Here is a 21,949-nt window from a genome sequence, read left to right as displayed (position 1 = left end):
CCACCATACCTGGATAATTTTTTGTAGAGCTGGGGTTTCACCACGATGCCCAGGCTGGTCTCAAACTCCTGAGCTCAAGCGATCCTCCCGCCTCAGCCTCCCAAAGTGCTGTGATTACAAGTGTGAGCCACCATGCCTGGCACTTAAATTTTCATTTTCTAATAATTTATTGTACTTATAAAATTATGAATTGAATTCATGATGAATTGGAAATTTGAAAAGTCAAAGGTCTTCACCATAGATGGTTTGAGAAGCACTACTCTTGCTAATGTCCTCACTCTCTCCTCCAGAAATACTTCTTGAAGGTATACCTTGTTTTTCTTTTACTACTACATATCCTGTTTAGTCCTCAACCCACTCCAATCTGAATTATGCTCCCATGACATGACAAGTTACCTCATTTGCTGAACCCCCAATCCATATGCTGAAGTCATAACCACCAGTACTATAAGATGTGACTGTATTTGGTAATTAAGATTAAATTAGGTCACTAGGGTGCGTCCTAATGCAGTATGACCTGTATCCCTGTAAGAGAAAATTTGGACATGGAGACGGAGACTCAAGACACATGCACATGCAGAGGGACAAACATATGAGGACACAGCAAGGCAGCGGCCATCTGCAAGCCAAGGAGAGCAGCCTCAGAAGAAACTAGACCTGCCAGTAACTAATCGTGGACTTTTAGTCTCCAGCACTCAAATAAATCTTAATTGTTTAAGCCACCCAGTCTGTGTTATTTTGTTATGGCAGCCCTAGCAAACTAAAACACGTCACTAAAGTCAACAAGATTATTTTTTAGTTCTCATCTTGGTCAATATCTCTTTCTTAACAGTATTTGGCATTTTCACCATTCCCTCCCCTTCTTAAAACATTCTCTTTCTGTGGCTCCCAAAACACTGAAAACCTTACTGGTTTTCTTCCTTTTCACCTATTTCTTCTCTGTCCCCTTTGCAGGTTTACCCCTTCCTACTAGCTATTAAATAATAAGCTTGGTTGCAGGCCATATTATTATTTTGATCTATGTAACATCCCTTAGGTGACCTATTTCATATGCCCGGCTCATGCATACATACCCAGCTCCCTACTTGACATCTCCACTTGGAAAACTACAGCCAGATTTACGATCCTTCCCACCCAAATTCTATCCTCTCTTAACATTCCTTTTTTTTTTTTTTTTTTTTTGAGACGGAGTCTCGCTGTGTCGCCCAGGCTGGAGTGCAGTGGCTGGATCTCAGCTCACTGCAAGCTCCGCCTCCCGGGTTTACGCCATTCTCCTGCCTCAGCCTCCCTAGTAGCTGGGACTACACGCGCCCGCCACCACGCCTGGCTAGTTTTTTGTATTTTTTTAGTAGAGACGGGGTTTCACCGTGTTAGCCAGGATGGTCTCGATCTTCTGACCTCATGATCCACCCGTCTCGGCCTCCCAAAGTGCTGGGATTACAGGCTTGAGCCACCGCGCCCGGCCAACATTCCCTTTCTTAATGTCAGGTATTATCATCCATTTATTTTTCTAAGCCAAAAACCTAAGAGTTATCCCCTTCTATCATCACGCACCATATGTAATCTATTACCAAGTCCTTGTCAATTTTACCACTCCCATCCCTCTTAATTCATTCATTTCTTCACTGCTATTGCCCAAGTCCAAATTAGCCTCACAAACTACTGTGTTTCCCATCACACCTGTCCTCATATCTATCCTCGCTCCTCTCGAACCCATTCTCATCCACTGCAGCCATCTTTCTGAAATACAAATCTAATAATGTTATTACCCTGCCTTAAACACTTCTACACCTTTCTGCTGCTCTTAGGATAAAATTAATAAACAGAGTCAGGCCCCTATGCAGAGTCAGTCCCCTATGGACTTTTCCAGTCACATGTCACAATCCTGTTTTCAGTGCTCTAAGCATTTTCATTTTTTTTTTGTAGCATCAAAATCTGCCAAAGCAGCCATGCATAGGGACACTCACTAATCCCATTCCCATTAACTCTGTACTTTTTCAGATATCAGCTTTATTACCAGTTTGTTAGGAAGGGCTTTTCTGATCTTCTTGATGCGGTTAAAAAAAAAAAAAAAGAAAAAATCCCACTATTATATAACTCCACAGTACCACGTAACTCTCCTCTCTTCATTCACACCATATGTAGCTGTAATTCTACAGTTATCTGGGTGATTATTTGATCTCCCTTACTAGGTAAGGTCCACAAAAGGGCAAGAACTTACCCAATGCAGAGCAAAGAGCGTGAAACAGTGGATGATCAATAAAAATGTGTTGAATAGGAAGAATGACTATAGCCCTCTTATAAATCAATTCTTTTTCTTTTCCTTGATTTTTTGAGATGGAGTTTCGCTCTTTTTGCCCAGGCTGGAGTGCAGTGGTGCGATCTCAGCTCACTGCAACCTCTGCTTCCCAGATTCAAGCAATTCTCTTGCCTCAGCCTCTCGAGTAGCTGAGATTAGAGACATGTGCCACCACGCCCAGCTAATTTTGTATTTTTAGTAGGGTTTCTCCATGTTGGTCAGGTTGGTCTCTAACTCCTGACCTCAGGTGATCCGCCCGCCTTGGCCTCCCAAAGTGCTGGGATTACAGGCGTAAGCCACTGTGCCGGGTATCAATTTTTAAAAGACAAAGACAGGCCGGGTGCAGTGGCTCACACCTATAATCCCAGCACTTCGGGAGGCTGAGGTGGGCAGATAACAAGGTCAGGAGTTTGAGACCACCCTGACCAACATGGTGAAACCCCGTCTCTACTAAAAATACAAAAATCAGACAGGCATGGCGGTGTGCACCTGTAACCCTAGCTACTCTGGAGGCTGAGGCAGAAGAATTGCTTGAACCTGGGAGGCGGAGGTTGTAGTGAGCCAAGATCGCACCACTGCACTCCAGTCTGGGTGACAAGACTCTGTCTCAAAGAAAACAAAAAAAAAGACAAAATTAAAAGAGGTAAAATGGCAATTAAAAAATAACTAATAGGCCAGGAGTGGTGGCTCACACCTGTAATCCCAGCACTTCGGGAGGCCAAGGCAGGTAGATCACGAGGTCAGGAGTTCAAGACCAGCATGGCCAAGATGCTGAAACCCCATCTCTACTAAAAATACAAAAACTAGCTGGGCATGGTGGCAGGTGCCTGTAATCCCAGCTACTTGGGAGGCTGCAGCAGGAGAATCACTCAGACCCAGGGGGTGGAAGTTGCAGTGAGCCAAGATAGCGCCACTGCACTCTGGCCTGGGTGAGAGTGAGTCTCAAAAACAAATAAACAAACACCAAAACAAACCAATAAACATATGCAGTGATCAAAGAAATGCAAATATAATATAAGACAGTGTTTCCATAACCATTAAACAGACAAAAATAATAATACCGAGGCTTTACAAACATAGGCATTTTCATAGGAAACTGATAGGGAGAATATAAATTGGTACTACTGGTTGGGCGCGGTGGCTCACGCCTGTAATCCCAGCACTTTGGGAGGCTAAGGCAGGTGGATCACTTGAGATCAGGAGTTTGTGACCAGCAAAGCCAACATGGAAACCCCGTCTCTACCAAAAATACAAAAAATTAGCCAGGTATGGTGGCAGGCACCTGTAATCATAGCTACTTGGGAGGTTGAGGCAGGAGAACTGCTTGAACTTGGGATGCAGAGGTTACAGTGAGCTCAGATCATGTCACTGTATTCCAGCCTGGGCAACAGAGTGAAACCCCATCTCAAAAAAATAAAAAATAAAAAAATAAATTGGTACTACCTTTCTAGACAGCAATATCTATGAAAAGCCTTAACGTTTTTTTAAGTTTTCTAAAACTTACTTTTAGGAAATCATTAGGTATACACAAAGATCTAGCTATAAGGATAATTACTACAGTGCTGTCTACAATGGCAAATAAAAAAGGAAACAAAGCTGATATCCAAAAATGGGAGATTAGTTAAATAAAGTATATGATACATCTTTTTTGTTTGTTCGTTTGTTTTGAGACAGGGTCTAGCTCTGTTCTCCAGGCTGGAGTGCAGTGGCAGGATCACCCGGGCTTAGGCAATCCTCCCGCATCAGTCTCTCAGAGTATTGAGATTATAGGTGTGAGCCACTGCAGTCAGCAAATAAGTCTATTTTAATGTAGCTATTAAAATTATTCTGTAGAAAACTTAATAACAAGTAAAATTGTACATGGTATATTAAGTGCAAAAAGTAGGTTTTAGTATGATCCCATTTTTTGCTTAAACAACAAGAATCAAAATACGCATAGATAAACCTATTCCAGTTTCCCATAGGAAAAAAGACTGGGAAACAAAATACAGCAAAATACTGTTATTAACAACAATATTTTTATTTGTTTTCTAAATATTCTATGTTGATCATATTTTACTCTCACAACATGAAAAAAATGTATAAAAAGAAAAAAGAGTAGTCTGAATGATAGGATTTGGAGGGAAAACAGATGTATTTCAGCTGCAGTATTACCAATCAAATAGATCTCAATCTAGACTGCTGCTTACCAGAATTATCTTTTAACTTTTAAATGTGAGGACCCCATCCTTAAATTCATTTTGGGATAACATTATAACATTATTTTAATTTGAGACTTTCATTTACTGGGATGCTTTTATAATTTCTAAGAAGAAAGATTTGATAGACTTTAGTATTTTTACACTACACAGTAAAAGAAGAGATGAGACAATAAAATATTTGATTAATCACCTGGTTTCATGCTGGCATTAATAGGTCTGGCAGCTGCTGCAGCCATCTGCTCTCGTCGAGCATCTTGGTAACTCATTTTACTAATGAATTCAATTGCTGCTTCTATACTTCTGTTGTTAGTTTTCTGAAGAGCTTGTATAACCATATCCTGATATGAAATTTAAAAAAAAAAGAAACAAAATTTCAATCTTATAATAATGCAAGGGAAAGAACACTATGAGTTCCACTAGAGAAATCCATAATTATGAAGAACAGGGCCCCAAACCATGGTATTAATGTTCTGTTTGTAGCTACTAAAAACCCCACACAAAATCTCAACTTAAACAGGCCAGACACAGTGGCTCAAGCCACTATGGGAGGCCGACTTGGGCAGATCACTTAAGACCAGAAGTTCGAGACCAGCCTGACCAACGTGGTGAAACGCAGTCTCTGCAAAAAAACACAAAAATTAGCCAGGCGTGCTGGCACATGCTTGTAATTCCAGCTACTCAGGAGGCTGAGACATGAGAATTGTTTGAGTTGTTTGAACCCGGGAGGTGGAGGTTGCAGTGAGCTGAGATGACCACTGTATTCCAGCCTGGGCAACAGAGCGAGATGCTGTCTTGAAAAGAAAAAAGAAAGAAAGAAAGAAAACAAAACCCTCTAATCTTCCAAATGTTTCTTTAGCATTTTCATCTTTAAGTAACATATTTCTATTTCCTCCTAGGATTAACGTCTTTCTTAAAAGTGTTCTTAAATTTTTATTTTTTCAATACACCATTGTTGGCTTGAATTAGGATTAACAACTTCTTTGGGTACAATCATAGCAACATGATTCTGATTATTTCTAATTCTTTTTTTTCTTTTCTGAGATGGAGTTTCGCTCTTGTTGCCCAAGCGGGAGTGCAATGGTGTGATCTTGGCTCACTACAACCTCCACCTCCTGGGCTCAAGCGATTCTCCTGTCTCAGCCTCCCGAGTAGCTGGGATTACAGGCGCACGCCACCGTGCCCGGTTTATTTTTTGTATTTTTAGTAGAGACAGTGTTTCACCATGTTGGCCAGGATGGTCTCAAACTCACCACGTTGGCCAGGCCAGGCTGGTCTGACCTCAGGTGATCTGCCCACCTCAGCCTCCCAAAGTACTGGGATTACAGGCGTGAGCCACCGCTCCCAGCCTTCTAATTCTTATATAAACAATCAGAGACTATCAGATTGTTAAAAGGTAGTAATAAAAATATCAGAAACAACTCTTTTGGGCTTAGTGTGGTGGCTCACACCTGTAATCCCAGCACTTTGGGAGGCTGAGGGGGATAGATCACCTGAGGTCACGAGCTCCAGACCAGCCTGACCAACATGGTAAAACCCCGTCTCTACTAAAAATAGAAAATTGTCTGGGTGGTACATGTCTATAATCACAGCTATTTGGGAGGCTGAGGCAGGAGAACCCGGGAGGTGGAGGTTGCAGTGAGTACAAATCATGCCACTGCACTCTAGCCTGGGCAACAAGAGTAAAACTCCATCCAAAAACAAAAACAAACAAACAAACAAACAAAAAAACCCACTTTTTATATGAGTATTTTATTAAGCACACTGCCATTGTGTATAGTAGTTCTGTCTCTTTTCCTCTTAGAGATTACGTTTTCAGAGAACTATATTACAGGAATGCAAATATAAGACAAAAGAAGATACTTAGACTATATATGATTATGTGACGAAGACTTCAGGAGGCCATATAGTAAGATGAAAAAAACAGGATTTGGAATCAGACAGATGTGGGTTTGAGTTCCAGCAGCTCTGTAAAGTAGAGTGACACCTGGCAAGTTATTTCACATTTCAGAGGCTCAGTTTCTTTGCCTGTAATAGGCTCACAGGGTTGATGTGTGGTTTAAATAAGAAAACACGTAAAGTACCAAGCACAGTGCCTGGAGCTAAAATGTTGGCTGCTCTCTTCCACTCCTTGTACTTTATGTTTCATGTAAACATAAATCACTCAGTATCATGCAGAAAGTATGCTGACATGCATTTTTCAAGAGGGAGGCAACTACTTACTTGTCCTAGAGGATTCAGCATTTCAAATGATATTTTTAAACAAGAAATGGCTTAGTAAGACTAACGGGTGAACAGGCTACTGACAGATGATCCTCCTATGTGAAATGATAAAAGAAGAATGTGAAACCAACTAAAGAAAGGATGTGGTAAGAACTTATTGACTACACAGTCATTTCTCCTTTTCTTGGAAAAAGTTACTGATTTTGTTGGAAGCAGCAAGGGTTGCCATACAAATTTTGCCATGCCTGCCTGATTTAGGTACTGGCCTTCCTTGACCCCATTTCCTAGGCAACAGATATGACACCTGTGCCACCAAGAAGTAAAATTCAAGACATTCAAAAGAGTCCTAGGCTCTGAAATCTTTAAGACGTTGAGCTAATCATAATTATATAAACTGAATCACTATCTTGCTAAAAGCATTATTATTTAGATTTTTGTTAAAACCAAATATGTGCAAATGTAAAATAATAGAAATCACCCAAGTTAAAATTCATCAGAGAATGTTCAATTTTAAAACTGGTTAAGTCAAGTGAACTCTATATGTATTGCTATTTTTTTTGTTTTTTTTTTTTGAGACGAGTCTCGCTCCTGTCACACCCAGGCCTGGAGTGCCAGTGGCCGGATCTCATCTCACTGCAAGCCCACCTCCCGGGTTAAGCCATTCTCCTGCCTCAGCCTCCTGAGAGCCGGACTACAGGCTCCCGCTACATCGCCCAGGCTATTTTTTATATTTTTTAGTAGACGACGGGGTTCACCGTGTAGCCACAGGAGGCTTGAATCCTCCCTGACCTTGGATCGCGCCGTCTCGGCCTCCCAAAGTGCTGGGATTACAGGCTGAGCCACACGCGCCCGGCCTTATTGATGCTATTGATTACACAGCATAACACCTCTGTTGGTAAGGAAATTACACCCACTACCCCTTTTCCAATATTGTGGAATCATTTTTTTCTTTCTCGTTTTTTTTTTTTCAGAACGGAGCACTTGCCTCGCCCAGGGTGGAGTGCAATGACGTGATCTCAGTCCACGCAACTCCGCCTCCCGGGTCAAGCCCTGCTTCCAGCCTCCAGAGAAGCTGCCCCATTACAGGAGCCCACCCACCAATTGCCTGGCTAATTTTATATATTTTTAGCTAATATATAAAAGGGTTGTTTGCCTGCTGGCAGGTGGCCTCAAACTCCACCTCAAGTGATCTACCGCACTTGCCTCCTGAATGCTGGGAGTACAGGTGTGAGCCACCTGCGCCTGGCCCCATATCTTCAAATGCACAGAATTTCAGAGCCTTGTGATTTGGTGATTACTATGCAACGCTTTTATTTAGTATTATGCTATGTTTAAAATATTTTTTAACATCTATAAAACATCAAGCATGGGCCGGGCGCGGTGCTCACGCCTGTAATCCCGAGCACTTTGGGAGGCCGAGACAGGCGGATCACAAGGTCAGGAGATCGAGACCATGGTGAAACCCCGTCTCTACTAAAAATACAAAAAATTAGCCGGGCGCAGTGGCGGGCGCCTGTAGTCCCAGCTACTCGGGAGGCTGAGGCAGGAGAATGGCGTGAACCCGGGAGGCGGAGCTTGCAGTGAGCCGAGATCGCGCCACTGCACTCCAGCCTGGGCGACAGAGCGAGACTCCGTCTCAAAAAAAAAAAAAAAAAAAATCAAGCATTCATTAAGTGGAGGTGTTAGTGCCAGTGTGAAAAAAAGCACGCTCAAATCAGTAACTCTGGAATGGGAGTCTTTTTTTTTTTCCACTAGGGACAGGGTCTTGCTCTGTTGCCCAGGCTGCAGTGCAGTGGTGTAACCAACCATAACTCATTGCAGTCCCAATCTCCTGGGTTTGAGTGATCCTCCCACCTCAGCCTCCTAAGTAGTTGGGGACTACAAGCACATGCCAACACATCTGGTTGATTTTTAATTTTTAATTTTTTTGTAGAGACAGAGTCTCACTATGTTGCCCAGGCTGGACTTGAACTCCTGGCCTCAGGCAATCCTCCTGGCTTTGGCATCCCAGAGCACCGGAATTACAAGTGTGAACCATCACACCCAGCCAGAAGTTTTTTTTTTTTTTAAAGGCAGAGTCTTGCTGCGTCGCCCAGGCTGGAGTGCAATGGTGTGATCTCAGCTCACTGCAACCTCTGCCTCCCAGGTTCAAGTGATGATTCTCCTACCTCAGTCACCCAAGTAGCTGGAACCACAGGAATGCACCACCAGGCACAGCTAATTTTTTTTTGTATTTTTTGTAGACTTGGGGTTTCACCATGTTGACCAGGCTGGTCTCGAATGCCTGGCCTCAAGTGATCCACACGCCTTGGCCTCCCAAAGTGCTAGGATACAGGCGTGAGGCACCACGCCTGGCCGGAAGTCTTATGTGATAAGAAAATATGACCACATAATTATGCTTTTGTTTTTCATGCTTATAAGCAAAAATATACCCCAGTGATTGTATTATGTGCTCCAAGAATGCATCAATCCTATTTAACATTTATTCCTGTGAGAAAATCAATGTTGAAATATTTGAGCTTTTAATTGTACAGGGTCACCAGAAACATATTCTCAAAAAAAAGGCACTATCTTGAACTTGGCCTAGCTAATAAAAGGAGTAGGTTAGGGTTTCTGAAATGATAAAAAGAATGAAGTGAAAACTAGATAATAGGCCGGGCGCGGTGGCTCAAGCCTGTAATCCTGGCACTTTGGGAGGCCGAGACGGGCGGATCACGAGGTCGGGAGATCGAGATCATCCTGGCTAACATGGTGAAACCCCATCTCTACTAAAAAATACAAAAAACTAGCCGGGCGCGGTGGTTGGCGCCTGTAGTCCCAGCTACTCGGGAGGCTGAGGCAGGAGAATGGCATAAACCCGGGAGGCAGAGCTTGCAGTGAGCTGAGATCCGGCCACTGCACTCCAGTCTGGGGCAGAGCGAGACTCCGTCTCAAAAAAAAAAAAAAGAAAGAAAACTAGATAATAATTTTGAAATACCAAGTTAGGATCTTGAACAAGATAAACTCTACAATATAATGGGATGCTACCAGAATGAGTGATTCAAGGAAGTAGAAGTAGACTGTCAGATTCTTTATATCACCATTGGTATAAACAACAACAAACTTCCGCAGTGTCTGGGAAGTGAGGAACACTTCTGCCCAGCTGCTTCACAGTGTGGGAAGTGAGGAGTCCTCCATCCGGCTGCCCCACTGTCTGGGAAGTGAGGAGCGCCTCTGCCCGGCCGATGTGCAACCCTCCAAGTGTGAAGGGACAGCCTTGTGTGTGATCTTTCTGCCCTCCCCACGTTTGCATTTTTGACATTAAAGTTTACTTTTTAATTAAAAAATAAAATAAATAAAAAATACCATACTTCATTATTTGGACAAATGAGCTATGATAAATGTCTAAATACTTTGAGTAAAGCAATCTTGTGACAATTTGAAATGTGTAATTACAATAAAGCTATCATTTGTGCAGTAGCATTTCAATGAAAAAAAGCACAAACATATATTTGTAATATAAACCAGTTATTGTTATTATTACCAATAATGAATAGAGCAATGACCAATGCCTTAGATTTCTTAAAACTGTCTTTATTAGAAAGAACTTTATTAGAAAGAACTTTTAATTACCTTAAAGGTATATAGCCCATGTCTGGTATGATTCACTATCCTGACTGATGGGTGGGGTGCACACACAGTAAGAGCTCCATAAATAAGTTTTACTGGGTGACTTATCTGACATAACACATTACCACTCGGGGCTTTTATAGCTATGTGATTTCATAACTTCTCTTTGCTTAGCAATATGTAAAAGGAAAGAATAAGATCAATAATTATTCTTCGCCTTTTGGCTAATGGATTAGGAAGAAAGTGCTTGGGACAATCTCCACTCAAGCCATTTCTTTAATCCTCCAAATACTAACCAGAAAAACATTATCCCAGGTCCTTCCCTCCTCCTCCTCTCTCTATTGCCTGGTCCAAATCCAGTATTTTAGAACACTTAAGTATAAAATGATAGAAAATAATATTAATCAAAAAAGTAAATAGAATGTGCCAGAAATTTTTTTTTTTCGGCTGGGTGTGGAGGCTCACGCCTGTAATCCCAGCACTTTGAAAGGCCGAGGCGGGCGGATCACGAGGTCAGGAGTTCGAGACCAGCCTGGCTAATATGGTGAAACCCCATCTCTACTAAAAATACAAAAATTAGCCGGGCGTGGTGGCGGGCACCTGTAGTCCCAGCTACCTGGGAGGCTGAGGCAGGAGAATCGCTTGAACCCGGGAGGCAGAGGTTGCAGCGAGCTGAGATCGCGCCACTGCATTCCAGCCTGAGCAAGGCTCTGTCTCAAAAAAAATAAAAAATAAAAATTTTTTTCCTTCTAGTGTAGTTGTAAATCTCCCTTTTCAAATCCTTTACTATAATGCATACTTAGGTTCTCATTTTTCAAATTAAACAGAGATATTTATGGAAATTCAGTCACCAAAAAAATACAAAAAAAAAACAGTTAAAGAATTTTAAGGGTCGTTACCTTTATACAGTGAAGCTAAATATAATTTTCAGCTTCTTCTTTACACTTTTAAATTGTTAACAGAGAATAGGTAATATTTTTGCAATCAGAAAAAAATTACTGTAATTTTGAAAAATGTAATTAACTCTTTTTTTGAGATGGAGTTTCCCTCTTGTTGCCCAGGCTGGAGTGCAATGGCACGATCTCGGCTCACTGCAACCTCTGCCTCCTGGGTTCAAGAGATTATCCTGCCTCAGCTTCCCAAGTAGCTAGGATTACAAACATGCACAACCATGCCCAGCTAATTTTGTATTTTTAGTAGAGACAGAGTTTCACCATGTTGGTCAGGCTGGTCTGGAACTCCTGACCTCAGGTGATCCACCCACCTCCGCCTCCCAAAGGGGTGGGATTACAGGCGTGAGCCACCGCGCCAGGCCTAACTTGTGATTATTCACATTTAGTTACATTTTACATTGCCAATACGTATCTGAAATGACTCCTGACACCTAAAATATTCATGCTTACAAGGTATGTTATCATAAGAAGCAAATTTTATTAATAACCTAAATGAAAGGGTTAAATATATGGGTTATGAAAAAACTTCAAAATGAATTCCGAAGAGAAATATTAAAGACTTGGCATAGTTAGCTGGAAGTGAAATTTTGTTAGTTTTTTTGAATTTAAGATTTGGGCCTGAGAACACAACTGCTTACACAAACTCATAACTATAATTCTTTCTCCCTACTATAAAGTTAAATCTCATATCCTTGGAACTATCATTTCCCCAACAGCCACTTAGTTCACCAAGCTTGTTTTTCACACAAACAGACGTCCTTCCCCACCCTCACCTGTGGCTTTCTTCAACTACACTTCCATTCTGACTTCATGACCTGGCCTTTTAAATTCCAGAAACTCCAGAATTTAGTGATACATATCACAGAAGAAATTAAAGAAATAACAATTATTTTGTTATAGTAATTAATGGAATCATAAACATAACACTCTTTGCTGATAGAATACATAAATGTGTATACGCAGTTAAATTCTCCTAAAGGAAACATTTTGGCATGTTATCACCCAAAAAGTGTTATGTAGTATAAGGTAAGAAGAATTCTTTCTTTTGTCTTTAAACATTCTTACCTCATCAAATCCAGCAGCTTGCAAGTCTTGAAGCATCTGTGGATTAACTTCTGAAGTACTACGAGAAGAATTTGTTTCATTTGCAAACGGAAGCAGAGAGTTTCGAATTTCCTGCAAGGCTTTATGATGCGTCCCAAATTTGGGTGGATTTCTGACTTGTCGAGGATCTTCAGTTGACATTTTACTCATGTTATGTTCACCCTTAGCAGCATCAGATGGTTTAGATAAATTCCTAAGGGATTCCCGAATTTCTTGCAACATTTGCCGGCTACTGCCAGTATAGTTACTGGCAGGAAAGGTCTTAGGCCTCATTTGTCTATATCCTTCTGGCTTTTCACTCCTCTTCATGAAAACATCTATATACGTAGCCCACACGAAGGACTTCTTTATTTGATAGATCCAGAGCTTCTTCTGAGCAAAAGTGAAAATGATCCTTCAAGGAAGTCCCCAGAACTGTTAAAATTCTTTGCAATATAAATAATTAACTCTATAAAAGAAAGAAAGAAAGGAAAGCTATAAAGTGGTTAATAAAGCAGTACCATGTATTAGAGGAAAAGTCCATTGATACAGGGGTTAAGAGATTCAGGTTATAGTTCTGACTCCATTAAGGATTACTCCGGGTTCAGGACAAGCTACTTAATCTCTCCATGCCTACTTCCTAGCCTATAACCTAGATTTATCTCAAGTAGTAGCTATGACGATTTAAAAAAAAAAAAAAAGTTCTTTAGTAAGCATATAAAGCATATATACAAATACTAGGGATTATTAAGTGAACAATAAAACAGGTAACCTCTCATTAACAACTTTACCTAGTGGATCAAATTTTAAATTTTACAAATCAGACTTCAATATTTCTTTAGAAGGGTATTGCTGCTTTAATTGTTTTTTTTTGAGATGGAGTCTCACTCTGTCACCCAGAGTGCAGTGCAGTGGCGTGATCTTGGCTCACTGTAAATTCTGCCTCAGCCTCCCCAATAGCTGGGATTACAGGCACCCGTCACTACACCCAGCTAACTTCTTTTTTATTTTTAGTAGAGATGGGGTTTCGTGATGTTGGCCAGGCTGGTCTTGAATTCCTGACCTCACGATCTGCCCGCCTCGGCCTCCCAAAGTGCTGGGATTACAGGAGTGAGCCACCACACGCCCAGCCTTTTCTTTTTTTTTGAAACAGACTCTTGCCCTATCATCTAGGCTGGAGTGCAGGAGTGCAGTGGTATGACCTTGGCTCACTGCAACCTCTGCCTCTCAGGTTCAAGTGATTCTCATGCCTCAGCATCCCAAGTAGCTGTGATTACAGGTGTCTGCCACCAAGCCTAGCTAATTTTTGTATTGTTTAACAGAGATGGGGATTTCACTGTGTTGGCCAGCCTGGTCTTGAACTCCTAGCCTCAAGTGATTTGCCTGCCTTGGCCTCCCAAAGTGCTGGGATTACAGGCTTGAGCCACTGCACTCCTCTGCTTTAAAGCACTATTTCAGAAGGTCCCTTTATGCTTTAAAAACAGATGCCTGAGTTTATTTTCCAAGCTATGAACTGGGACTCTGATATGGTTTGAATCTGTGTCCCCACCAAATCTCATGTCGAACTTTAGTCCCCACTGCTGAAGGTGGGGTCTGGCGGGAGGTGGTTGGATCTTGTGGATGAATCTCATGAACGGCTTAGCTGGATTTACAGTACTCCTGTGAGTACTAGAAAAGCACAGCACTTGTAATGGAAAGCAACAACAAAAAATGAGATTGAAGTACTTGTTCAGGGGCCGGGCATGGTGGCCCAGGCCTATAATCACAGCACTTGGGAGGCCAAGGAGGTAGGACTGCTTGAGTGCAGGTGTTTGAGACCAGTCTGGGCAACATAGGGAGACCCTATCTATATTTAAAAAAACAAAAAAAAAATTACTTGTTCTGCTAATTAGTAGCAATGTGGACTTGGGCATTTAATTCTCTGAAACTGACTCCTGAGACATAAAGTGGTTATCAACATCTACCTTATAAATTGAACTAGGATTAAGAGGAACAATACCGCACAAGTAAAGGAATATACACACAAGTATGTGAAGATGTAGGCTGTTCTTTGCAACATCATTTATAACAGCAAAAGTTGACACCAGTCTAGATGTTCATCAGTGGAGGACTGTTTAAGTAATTCATAGTACATTTATATAATATACATCTAAGTCAAAAAGAATGATGTAGTTCTTTTTTTTCACTCTTATTCCCCAGGCTGGAGTGCGATGGTGCCATCTTGGCTCACTGCAACCTCTGCCTCCCAGGTTCAAGGGATTCTCCTGCCTCAGCCTCCTGAATAGCTGGGATTACAGGCATGCGCCACCACGCCTGGCTAATTTTGTATTTTAAGTAGATACGGGATTTATCCATGTTGGTCATGCTGGTCTCAGACTCCCGACCTCAGGTGATTCGCCCACTTCAGCCTCCCGAAGTGCTGGGATTACAGGTGTGAGTCACTGTGGTCGGCAGAATGATGTAGTTCTATATAATACACAGACATAAACAGATACCCAAATGTAACCTAAGCAAAAAAAGAAAATTCACCATACTGTATATAAAACTAACCTATTTTCTGCTCTAAAATTAGATTACAATGTATTGCTGTGTAAATACACTAAAAAACACTTTAAATGGGTAAACTGAGGGTTGTTTTTTTTTTGAGACAGGGTCTCATTCTGTTGCCCAGGCTGGAGTACAGTGGTGTGATCACAGCTCACTGCAGCTTCAACCTCTTGTGCTCATGTGATCCTCCTGCCTAAGCCTCCCAAGTAGCCGGGAATGCAGGCACACGCCACCCTGCCCGGCTAATTTGTTAATTTTTTGTAAAACAAAGTCTCCCTATGTTGCTCAGGCTGGTCTTGAACTCCTGGATTCAAGTGTTCAGGTAAGCCTCCTGCCTCAGCCTGCCAAAGTGGTGGGATTACAGGCATGAGCCACCACACCTAGCCTGAGTGAACTTTATAGTATATAAACTATATGTTAATAGAGCTGTTAAAAATATACCCATTTTAATTTTTAAAAATTTATATTTATAGAAATTATATACAGCCTCAGTTTACCTTTACACACACACACATATATTTGCAGCAGGTCTGAGAAGGACAAAGCCCTGCAGCAGCCACTAGAGGTAGTTTCCTGATGACTTCACCTCATAAATCAGTACTCTCATGGCACAATTACTAAATTAGCTATGAATCAATCAAACTCTATGACAAGCAGCTCATATTTCTCCACTTTGAAAAAAAAAGATGAACCTTTTCATTGTCTGAAAATTACACATATGCTATCTATAACACAGTAATACATGAATAATATAATTATTTTGTAAATGAAATTAGGATGGACATACCATGTGCTTTTTATGAAGGAAGCTGGTCCCTAAAACATTTTCTTTTCTAAGCTTTCCCAAAATATTAATTTAATAGCTTACTAACGAGTTTTTCTAAGCTTAACATTTAGCTCACCAGTCTAAAGTTTGCAGAATTCGCCTCTGGCCCTTTCTAAAAGTGAAGATACTTTCTATATTAGGTCTTCTGAAACCTACCATTTCTCAAGAATTGACACTGCTGCGGAATCTCACGTCAGTTCTTTTAGTATCTGGGTTGCAATTCATTTATAGAATGTAGGTATTCTTTTAATATCTATTTTGAGTTTCAACTGTAAGTTAATCATCACTTTATTATTATTGTTATTTTACCATTTCCAAGATCATTCAGAGAGAGAGAGAGAGAGAGAGAGAAGAAACATAGTTTTGCTTCTGTCAAAATACTTGCTTCCATTTCCCTATAATGGGACCTGGTCACCAGTAGGTAGTGCAAAAATATTTGAACTTACAAATGCAGGTAACTTGTCTCTTCTTTCTGCTGTTAAAAAAATATAGTATGCATCTTTTTTGAAAAATTCAAGTGTTTATGTTTATATAAATATATACAGTAGAAAAAAGTAGAAGTCCCTCATAATTCACCTTCCTCAAGAGTGAGAATCACTGTAGTGTGCTGAATAATGGCCTCTTAAAAGATTCCTGAGCCGGGCATAGTGGCTCATGTCTGTAATCCCAGCACTTTGGGAGGCCAAGGCAGGCGGATCACCTGAGGTCAGGAGTTCGAGACCAGCCTGACCAACATGGAGAAACCCCGTCTCTACTAAAAATACAAAATTAGCCAGGTGTGGTGGCACATGCCTGTAATCTCAGCTACTCGGGAGGCTGAGACAGGAGAATGGCTTGAACCTGGGAGGCGGAGGTTGTGGTGAGCCGAGATCGCGCCATTGCACTCCAGCCTGGGCAATAAGAGCGAAACTCCATCTCAAAAAAAAAAAAAAAAAGATATTCCTGGCTTACATCTATAATCTCAACACTTTGGGAGGCCAAAGTGGGAGGATCACTTGAGTTCAAGAGTTCAAGACCAGCCTGGGTGGGCAACATGGCAAAATCCCATCTCCACAAATACTACAAAAAATGAGCCAAGTGTGGCAGTGTGCGTGGCTGTAGCCCCAGCTGCTCAGGAGACTGAGGTGGGAGGATCACTTGAGCCCAGGAGGTGGAGGCTGCAGTAAGCCATGACTGTACCACGGCACTCCAGCCTAGGAGACGGAGTGAGACCCTGTCTTTAAAAAAAAAAAAAGATATTCCCCCTCCTAATCTTCTCTGGAACTTGTAAATGTTATCTTATTTGGAAAAAGGGATGTTGCAGATGTGATTAAGGATTGTGAGATTAAGCGATTGTCATGGATTAACAGGGTAAGTCCCACATGCAATTACAAGTGTCCTTTTGAGAGAGAGAAGGAGGTCTGATTCACACAGAAAAAGGGAGGCAATGTGATGATGAAGTCAGAAGCCAAGGATGTAAGCAGCCAACAGAAGCTGGAAGTGGCAAGGGACAGCTTCTCTCCTAGAGCCTCTGGAGGAAAATTGGCCTTGCTAATGCCTTGATTTTAGACTTCTGGCCTCCAGAACTCTAAGAGGATAAATTTATGTTGTTTTAAGCCATCAGGTTTGCAGTGATTTGTTACATAAGACACAGGAAACTAATAATAATCACAATTAATACTGAATATTCTAACATATACTACTATTAACCAAAATGGGATCATAATACACAAAATTGGACATCTCATTTTTTTTTGAAGACAGAGTCTCGCTCTGTCACCCAGGCTAGAGTGCAGTGGGGCAATCTTGGCTCACTGCAACCTCTGCCTCTCTGGTTCAAGCAATTCTCCTGCCTCAGCCTCCTGAGTAGCTGGGATCACAGGCACACACCACCATGCCCGGCTAATTTTTGTATTTTTCGTAGAGATGGAGTTTCATCATGTAGGTCAGGCTGGTCCCGAACTCCTGACCTCGTGATCCGCCCGCCTCGGCCTCCCAAAGTGCTGGGATTACAGGTGTGAGCCACTGCGCCTGGCCGGACAGCTCATTCTTTTATGTCATCATGGGGAATTATGAGAAGACAATGGGGGCCTGGGGGTTTACGCCTGTAATCCCAATACTTTGGGAGGCCCAGGTGGAAGGATCACTTGAGGTAAGGAGTTCAAGATAAGAACTCCCCCCATAATATTTCATGAGATTCACATTCCATGCAGTATACTTTAGAAAACGCTGGACCAGAAAAATTCATTCTCTAGTCCTATACTCTGATGTAACTCCTAACACTGACTGCACAAAGGTCAGAGAAAGGACTGAGTTCTGGTATATGTGTGACAATGTGTTTTAGGTTTAAATAACTGAAAACTTACTTTAAGCATATTTCTATCATCTACATGTTGAAAATACCTGTGGATAAAATAAATAATGTCTGGAATTTATTTTAAAATAATTTGGTTGTGTGCTGAAGGGGTTGGGGATATAAATGAGACAAAAGTTGTCATTTGTTGAAAACTGTTGTAGCTGAGTAATGGGTATATGAGGGTTCACTGTACTAGTCTCTTTCTTCTTCTTACTTATTTTGTAGAGACAGGGGCTCACCATGTTGCCGAGGCTGGTCTTGAACTCCTGGCATCAAGCAATCCTACTGCCTTGACCTTTCTCTCTACTTTTTTGTATTCTTGAAGTTTTCCAAAATAGAGAGTTAAAAAAGAAAAAAAAAAGGAAAGGAAATGACTGGATCCCAGAATGGTTCTGCTACAAATTCTTATTTAAATATATGCAATAAAAACACACAGGATTTATTTTGAAGAAACTATTATTTCCATCAAACAATATCACTTCATTTATCAGGGGAAATAACAGAAGCATTATATTTGAATATTCATTTCAAGTTTAATTGTACGAGACCAGCCTGGTCAATATGGTGAAACCCCGTCTCTACTAAAAATACAAAAATTAGCCGGGCATGGTGGCAGGCACCTGTAGTCCCAGCTACTAGGAAGGCTGAGGCAGGAGAATCGCTTGAACCACGGAGGCAGAGGTTGCCCGAGACTGCACCACTGCACTCCAGCCTGGGCGACAGAGTGAGACTCAGTCTCAAAAAAAAAAAAAAAATTTCAATTGTACGATAACCTACATCTTCTGATTTCAAAAACGCTGAAATGGAGGAACTGTGTATATCTTTAGCCAATTGCTTTTGGTAAATATATTGTGGCAGAGACTATATTCACATATAGTACTCAACTCCATTTCCCAGATTCTGCCAAAGCTGGATGAACAGACGTAACATATCTCAATTCTGGACTGAGGCAGTTAAAAGTCACTTTGCTTCAGTTTTCCTGCTTTAATGAATTTTAACTGAGGCAGTTAAAAGTCACTTTGCTTCAGTTTTCCTGCTTTAATGACAATGTAGGTTACACTTTGAGATGGTGGCTTGACAATATGGAAGGAAGGTGGGTCCCTAAGCCACTGGATAGAGAGCCCTACTGACTCCCACTGAACTCTGAGCAAGAGAAACATTTCTGTTGTATTAAGTCATTGATATTTGGGGATTTGTTACCATAAAACTGTCTAATAATATTGTGAAAATAGACAAAGACTGCCCAAATGGAAACAAGCAGAGGCTATTTAATCAGATCTTACTATACAGGTAGGGAGTCAGCCACTGTCAACTTTGCTTGGCAAAGATTCAAAGGCAAGCAGGGGAGTGGGAAATCTTTACGCTAAAAAAGGGGGTAAGACTTCAGGTATGCTGATTGTAGGTTGCTGACATGGGAAACTGGAGGTGGGCGAACTAGTGTAAACCAAAAATAAAATTCTAAGTCCCTCAACCTTCTGAATGAACCCCTCCTCTCAGCCAAGAGCATTTGAAAGTTAACCTGAAAAACTAGTTCCAGCCATGATGGAAAGTGGAGTTTGGCTATGCCTCATTATTCCCCCTTCCTTTTGGAATTCAGGCAAAGCTGACTAGCATTAACATTAAAACAAATCTTAAGACTGACAAAACAGACTCTCTGTAGCAGTAAGATACCCAATTCCAGCCTGACTCTAGCATAGTATCACATGACAGATGGCAGGCCCTGAAAGAAATCCAAGTATTTGACCCTAAATTATGTTTCTTTTGCCATATCTTCAAACAGTACTGCAAAGCTGTCTCTTGTGGGGAAAATCTACATTCTGAAGATAATTCCCTTCCTTTCTCAGGCCTTTTGCCTGATCCCGGAGAGAATCAACACTGATAAGAAACATTTACAATGTATTATCTCTGAAGCCTGCCACCTGGAGGCTTCCTTTACATAATGGGAACCTTGGTCTCCACAACCCCTTACCTTAACTCAGACATTCCTTCCTATTGATTCTATCTACATAATGGGAATGCTGGGCTCCACAACCCCTTATCCTTTTTTTTTTTTTTTTTTTTTTTTCAGACGGAGTCTCACTCTGTTGCCCAGGCTGGAATGCAGTGGCTTGATCTTGGCTCACCACAATCTCCGCCTCCCAGGTTCAAGTGAGTCTCCTGCCTCAGCCTCCCGAGTAGCTGGGATCATAGGTGCACGCTACCATGCCTAGCTAATTTTTGTATCTTTAGTAGAGATGGGTTTCACTATGTTAGTCAGGCTGGTCTTGAACTCCTGACCACGTGATCCACCTGCCTTGGCCTCCCAAAGTGTTGGGATTACAGGCGTGAGCCACTGTGCCTGGCCACAACTGCTTATCTTAACCTAGATACTCCCTTCTATTGATTCTAGGTCTTTAGACAGTAACAACTCTTTCAACCAACTGCCAATCAGAAAATCTGTGAATCTACCTATGACCTGGAAGCCATCTGCTTCAAGTTGTCTTCCTTTCTGGACCTAACCAATGTACATCTTACATATACTGATTGATGTCTTACGTCTCCCTAAAATGTATAAAACCAAGATGTAGTCTGATCACCTCGGGCACATGTTCTCAGGAGCTCCTGAGGGCTGTGTCATGGGGCGATGGCCACTCATATTTGGCTTAGAATAGATCTCTTAAAATATTTTACAGAGTTTGACTCTTCGTCGACACTGGAAGTGGGGTATCTTATGTGGTTGGTTTGGGAAGCATATTTGGCTTTCTCTGAGTTGTCCCAAATTGGAAGTAGGCACAAAAATTAGGGAAGCTGGTAATTACTGACCAAGTCCTGACTGTTTGGGCCTACTGCTACATAGGTCATGGGTCAGAGTTCTAGTTTCATACATGATCTGGCCATTGTCCATCTGTATATTCAGTGTTTCATTATCCTAATACAGCAAACTGGTACCTGGAAGTGAGGTGCTGCTACAATAAAAACCTATGCAGTCCTACCTTAGTGATACTGCCTTAGTGGTCAGGCTGAGGGCTGAGAGGAAACAGATACCAGAGGCCGGAAAGATGGAGGATCATGTTTCATAGTGGCAAAATATCTGGTAAAGCTGTTGCCTATAATAACTTTTCATACAACTATAAGGTCAGTGAGCATACAAAGAGGCTACTGACCTTGTAGTCTTATAAAAGAGTTTGGTAAAGAGGATTTTGGAACTGAGTATTAGCTGCTATTAGATATTTGGCAAGTATTATAAGTAAATGATAAGTTCAAGAAGGAAGTAGCAGATTTGAAAGCAAAAACAGAAGAGAATAGAAAAAGTTCAGAAATTTAAAGCCTTGAAGGACTGGAAAAGGAGTTTGCACCTAGACCCCTACAGGCAGGATTAAAAGACTGAACACAGATGCCTACTGAAACCCGTTAGCTAACCAGTGCTTCTGTGGTTAAGACCATATTAAAGATGTAGCCTTCCCGTCAAACCTAATAGCCTCAAATAACCAAATGAGAGGCAGAATAGACGCTCTTAAATCTTTGGATGAGTTTACCAATATATGCGAACTTTGGTTGTGGTTACTGATACATAGAATTGATGGAAACCAAACAGATCAGAAGAGGCTTACTAACTTAAAGAAACTGTTTTGTTAAAAAAATATATTCGGCCGGGCGTGGTGGCTCAAGCCTGTAATCCCAGCACTTTAGGAGGCCGAGACGGGTGGATCACGAGGTCAGGAGATCGAGACCATCCTGGCTAACACGGTGAAACCCCGTCTCTACTAAAAAATACAAAAAAAAAACTAGCCGGGCAAGGTGGCGGGCGCCTGTGGTCCCAGCTACACGGGAGGCTGAGGCAGGAGAATGGCGTAAACCCGGGAGGCGGAGCTTGCAGTGAGCTGAGATCTGGCCACT

The 21,949-nt window shown here is 41.6% G+C and overlaps 1 protein-coding gene across 1 annotated transcript in view; it reads right to left on the bottom strand.

The window, feature by feature from the left end:
• LATS1 (large tumor suppressor kinase 1) overlaps nucleotides 1-21,949 on the bottom strand; it is a 58,514-nt gene that overhangs the window by 29,546 nt on the left and 7,019 nt on the right. The window contains exons 2-3 of the mRNA XM_017883657.1: nucleotides 12,348-12,834; nucleotides 4,691-4,838 (exon numbers count right to left, since the gene is read on the bottom strand). Of these exons, the coding sequence (XP_017739146.1) occupies nucleotides 4,691-4,838; nucleotides 12,348-12,695 (496 nt within the window). The 5' untranslated portion in view covers nucleotides 12,696-12,834. The remainder of the gene's footprint in view (nucleotides 1-4,690; nucleotides 4,839-12,347; nucleotides 12,835-21,949) is intronic.

Source organism: Rhinopithecus bieti, unplaced genomic scaffold, assembly GCF_001698545.2.
Source record: "Rhinopithecus bieti isolate Rb0 unplaced genomic scaffold, ASM169854v2 scaffold_13747, whole genome shotgun sequence".
In the NCBI taxonomy this organism is placed as follows: Eukaryota; Metazoa; Chordata; class Mammalia; order Primates; family Cercopithecidae; genus Rhinopithecus; species Rhinopithecus bieti.
Note: the sequence above shows the minus strand (reverse complement) of the source record. Positions and strands in the feature narration are given on the sequence as shown.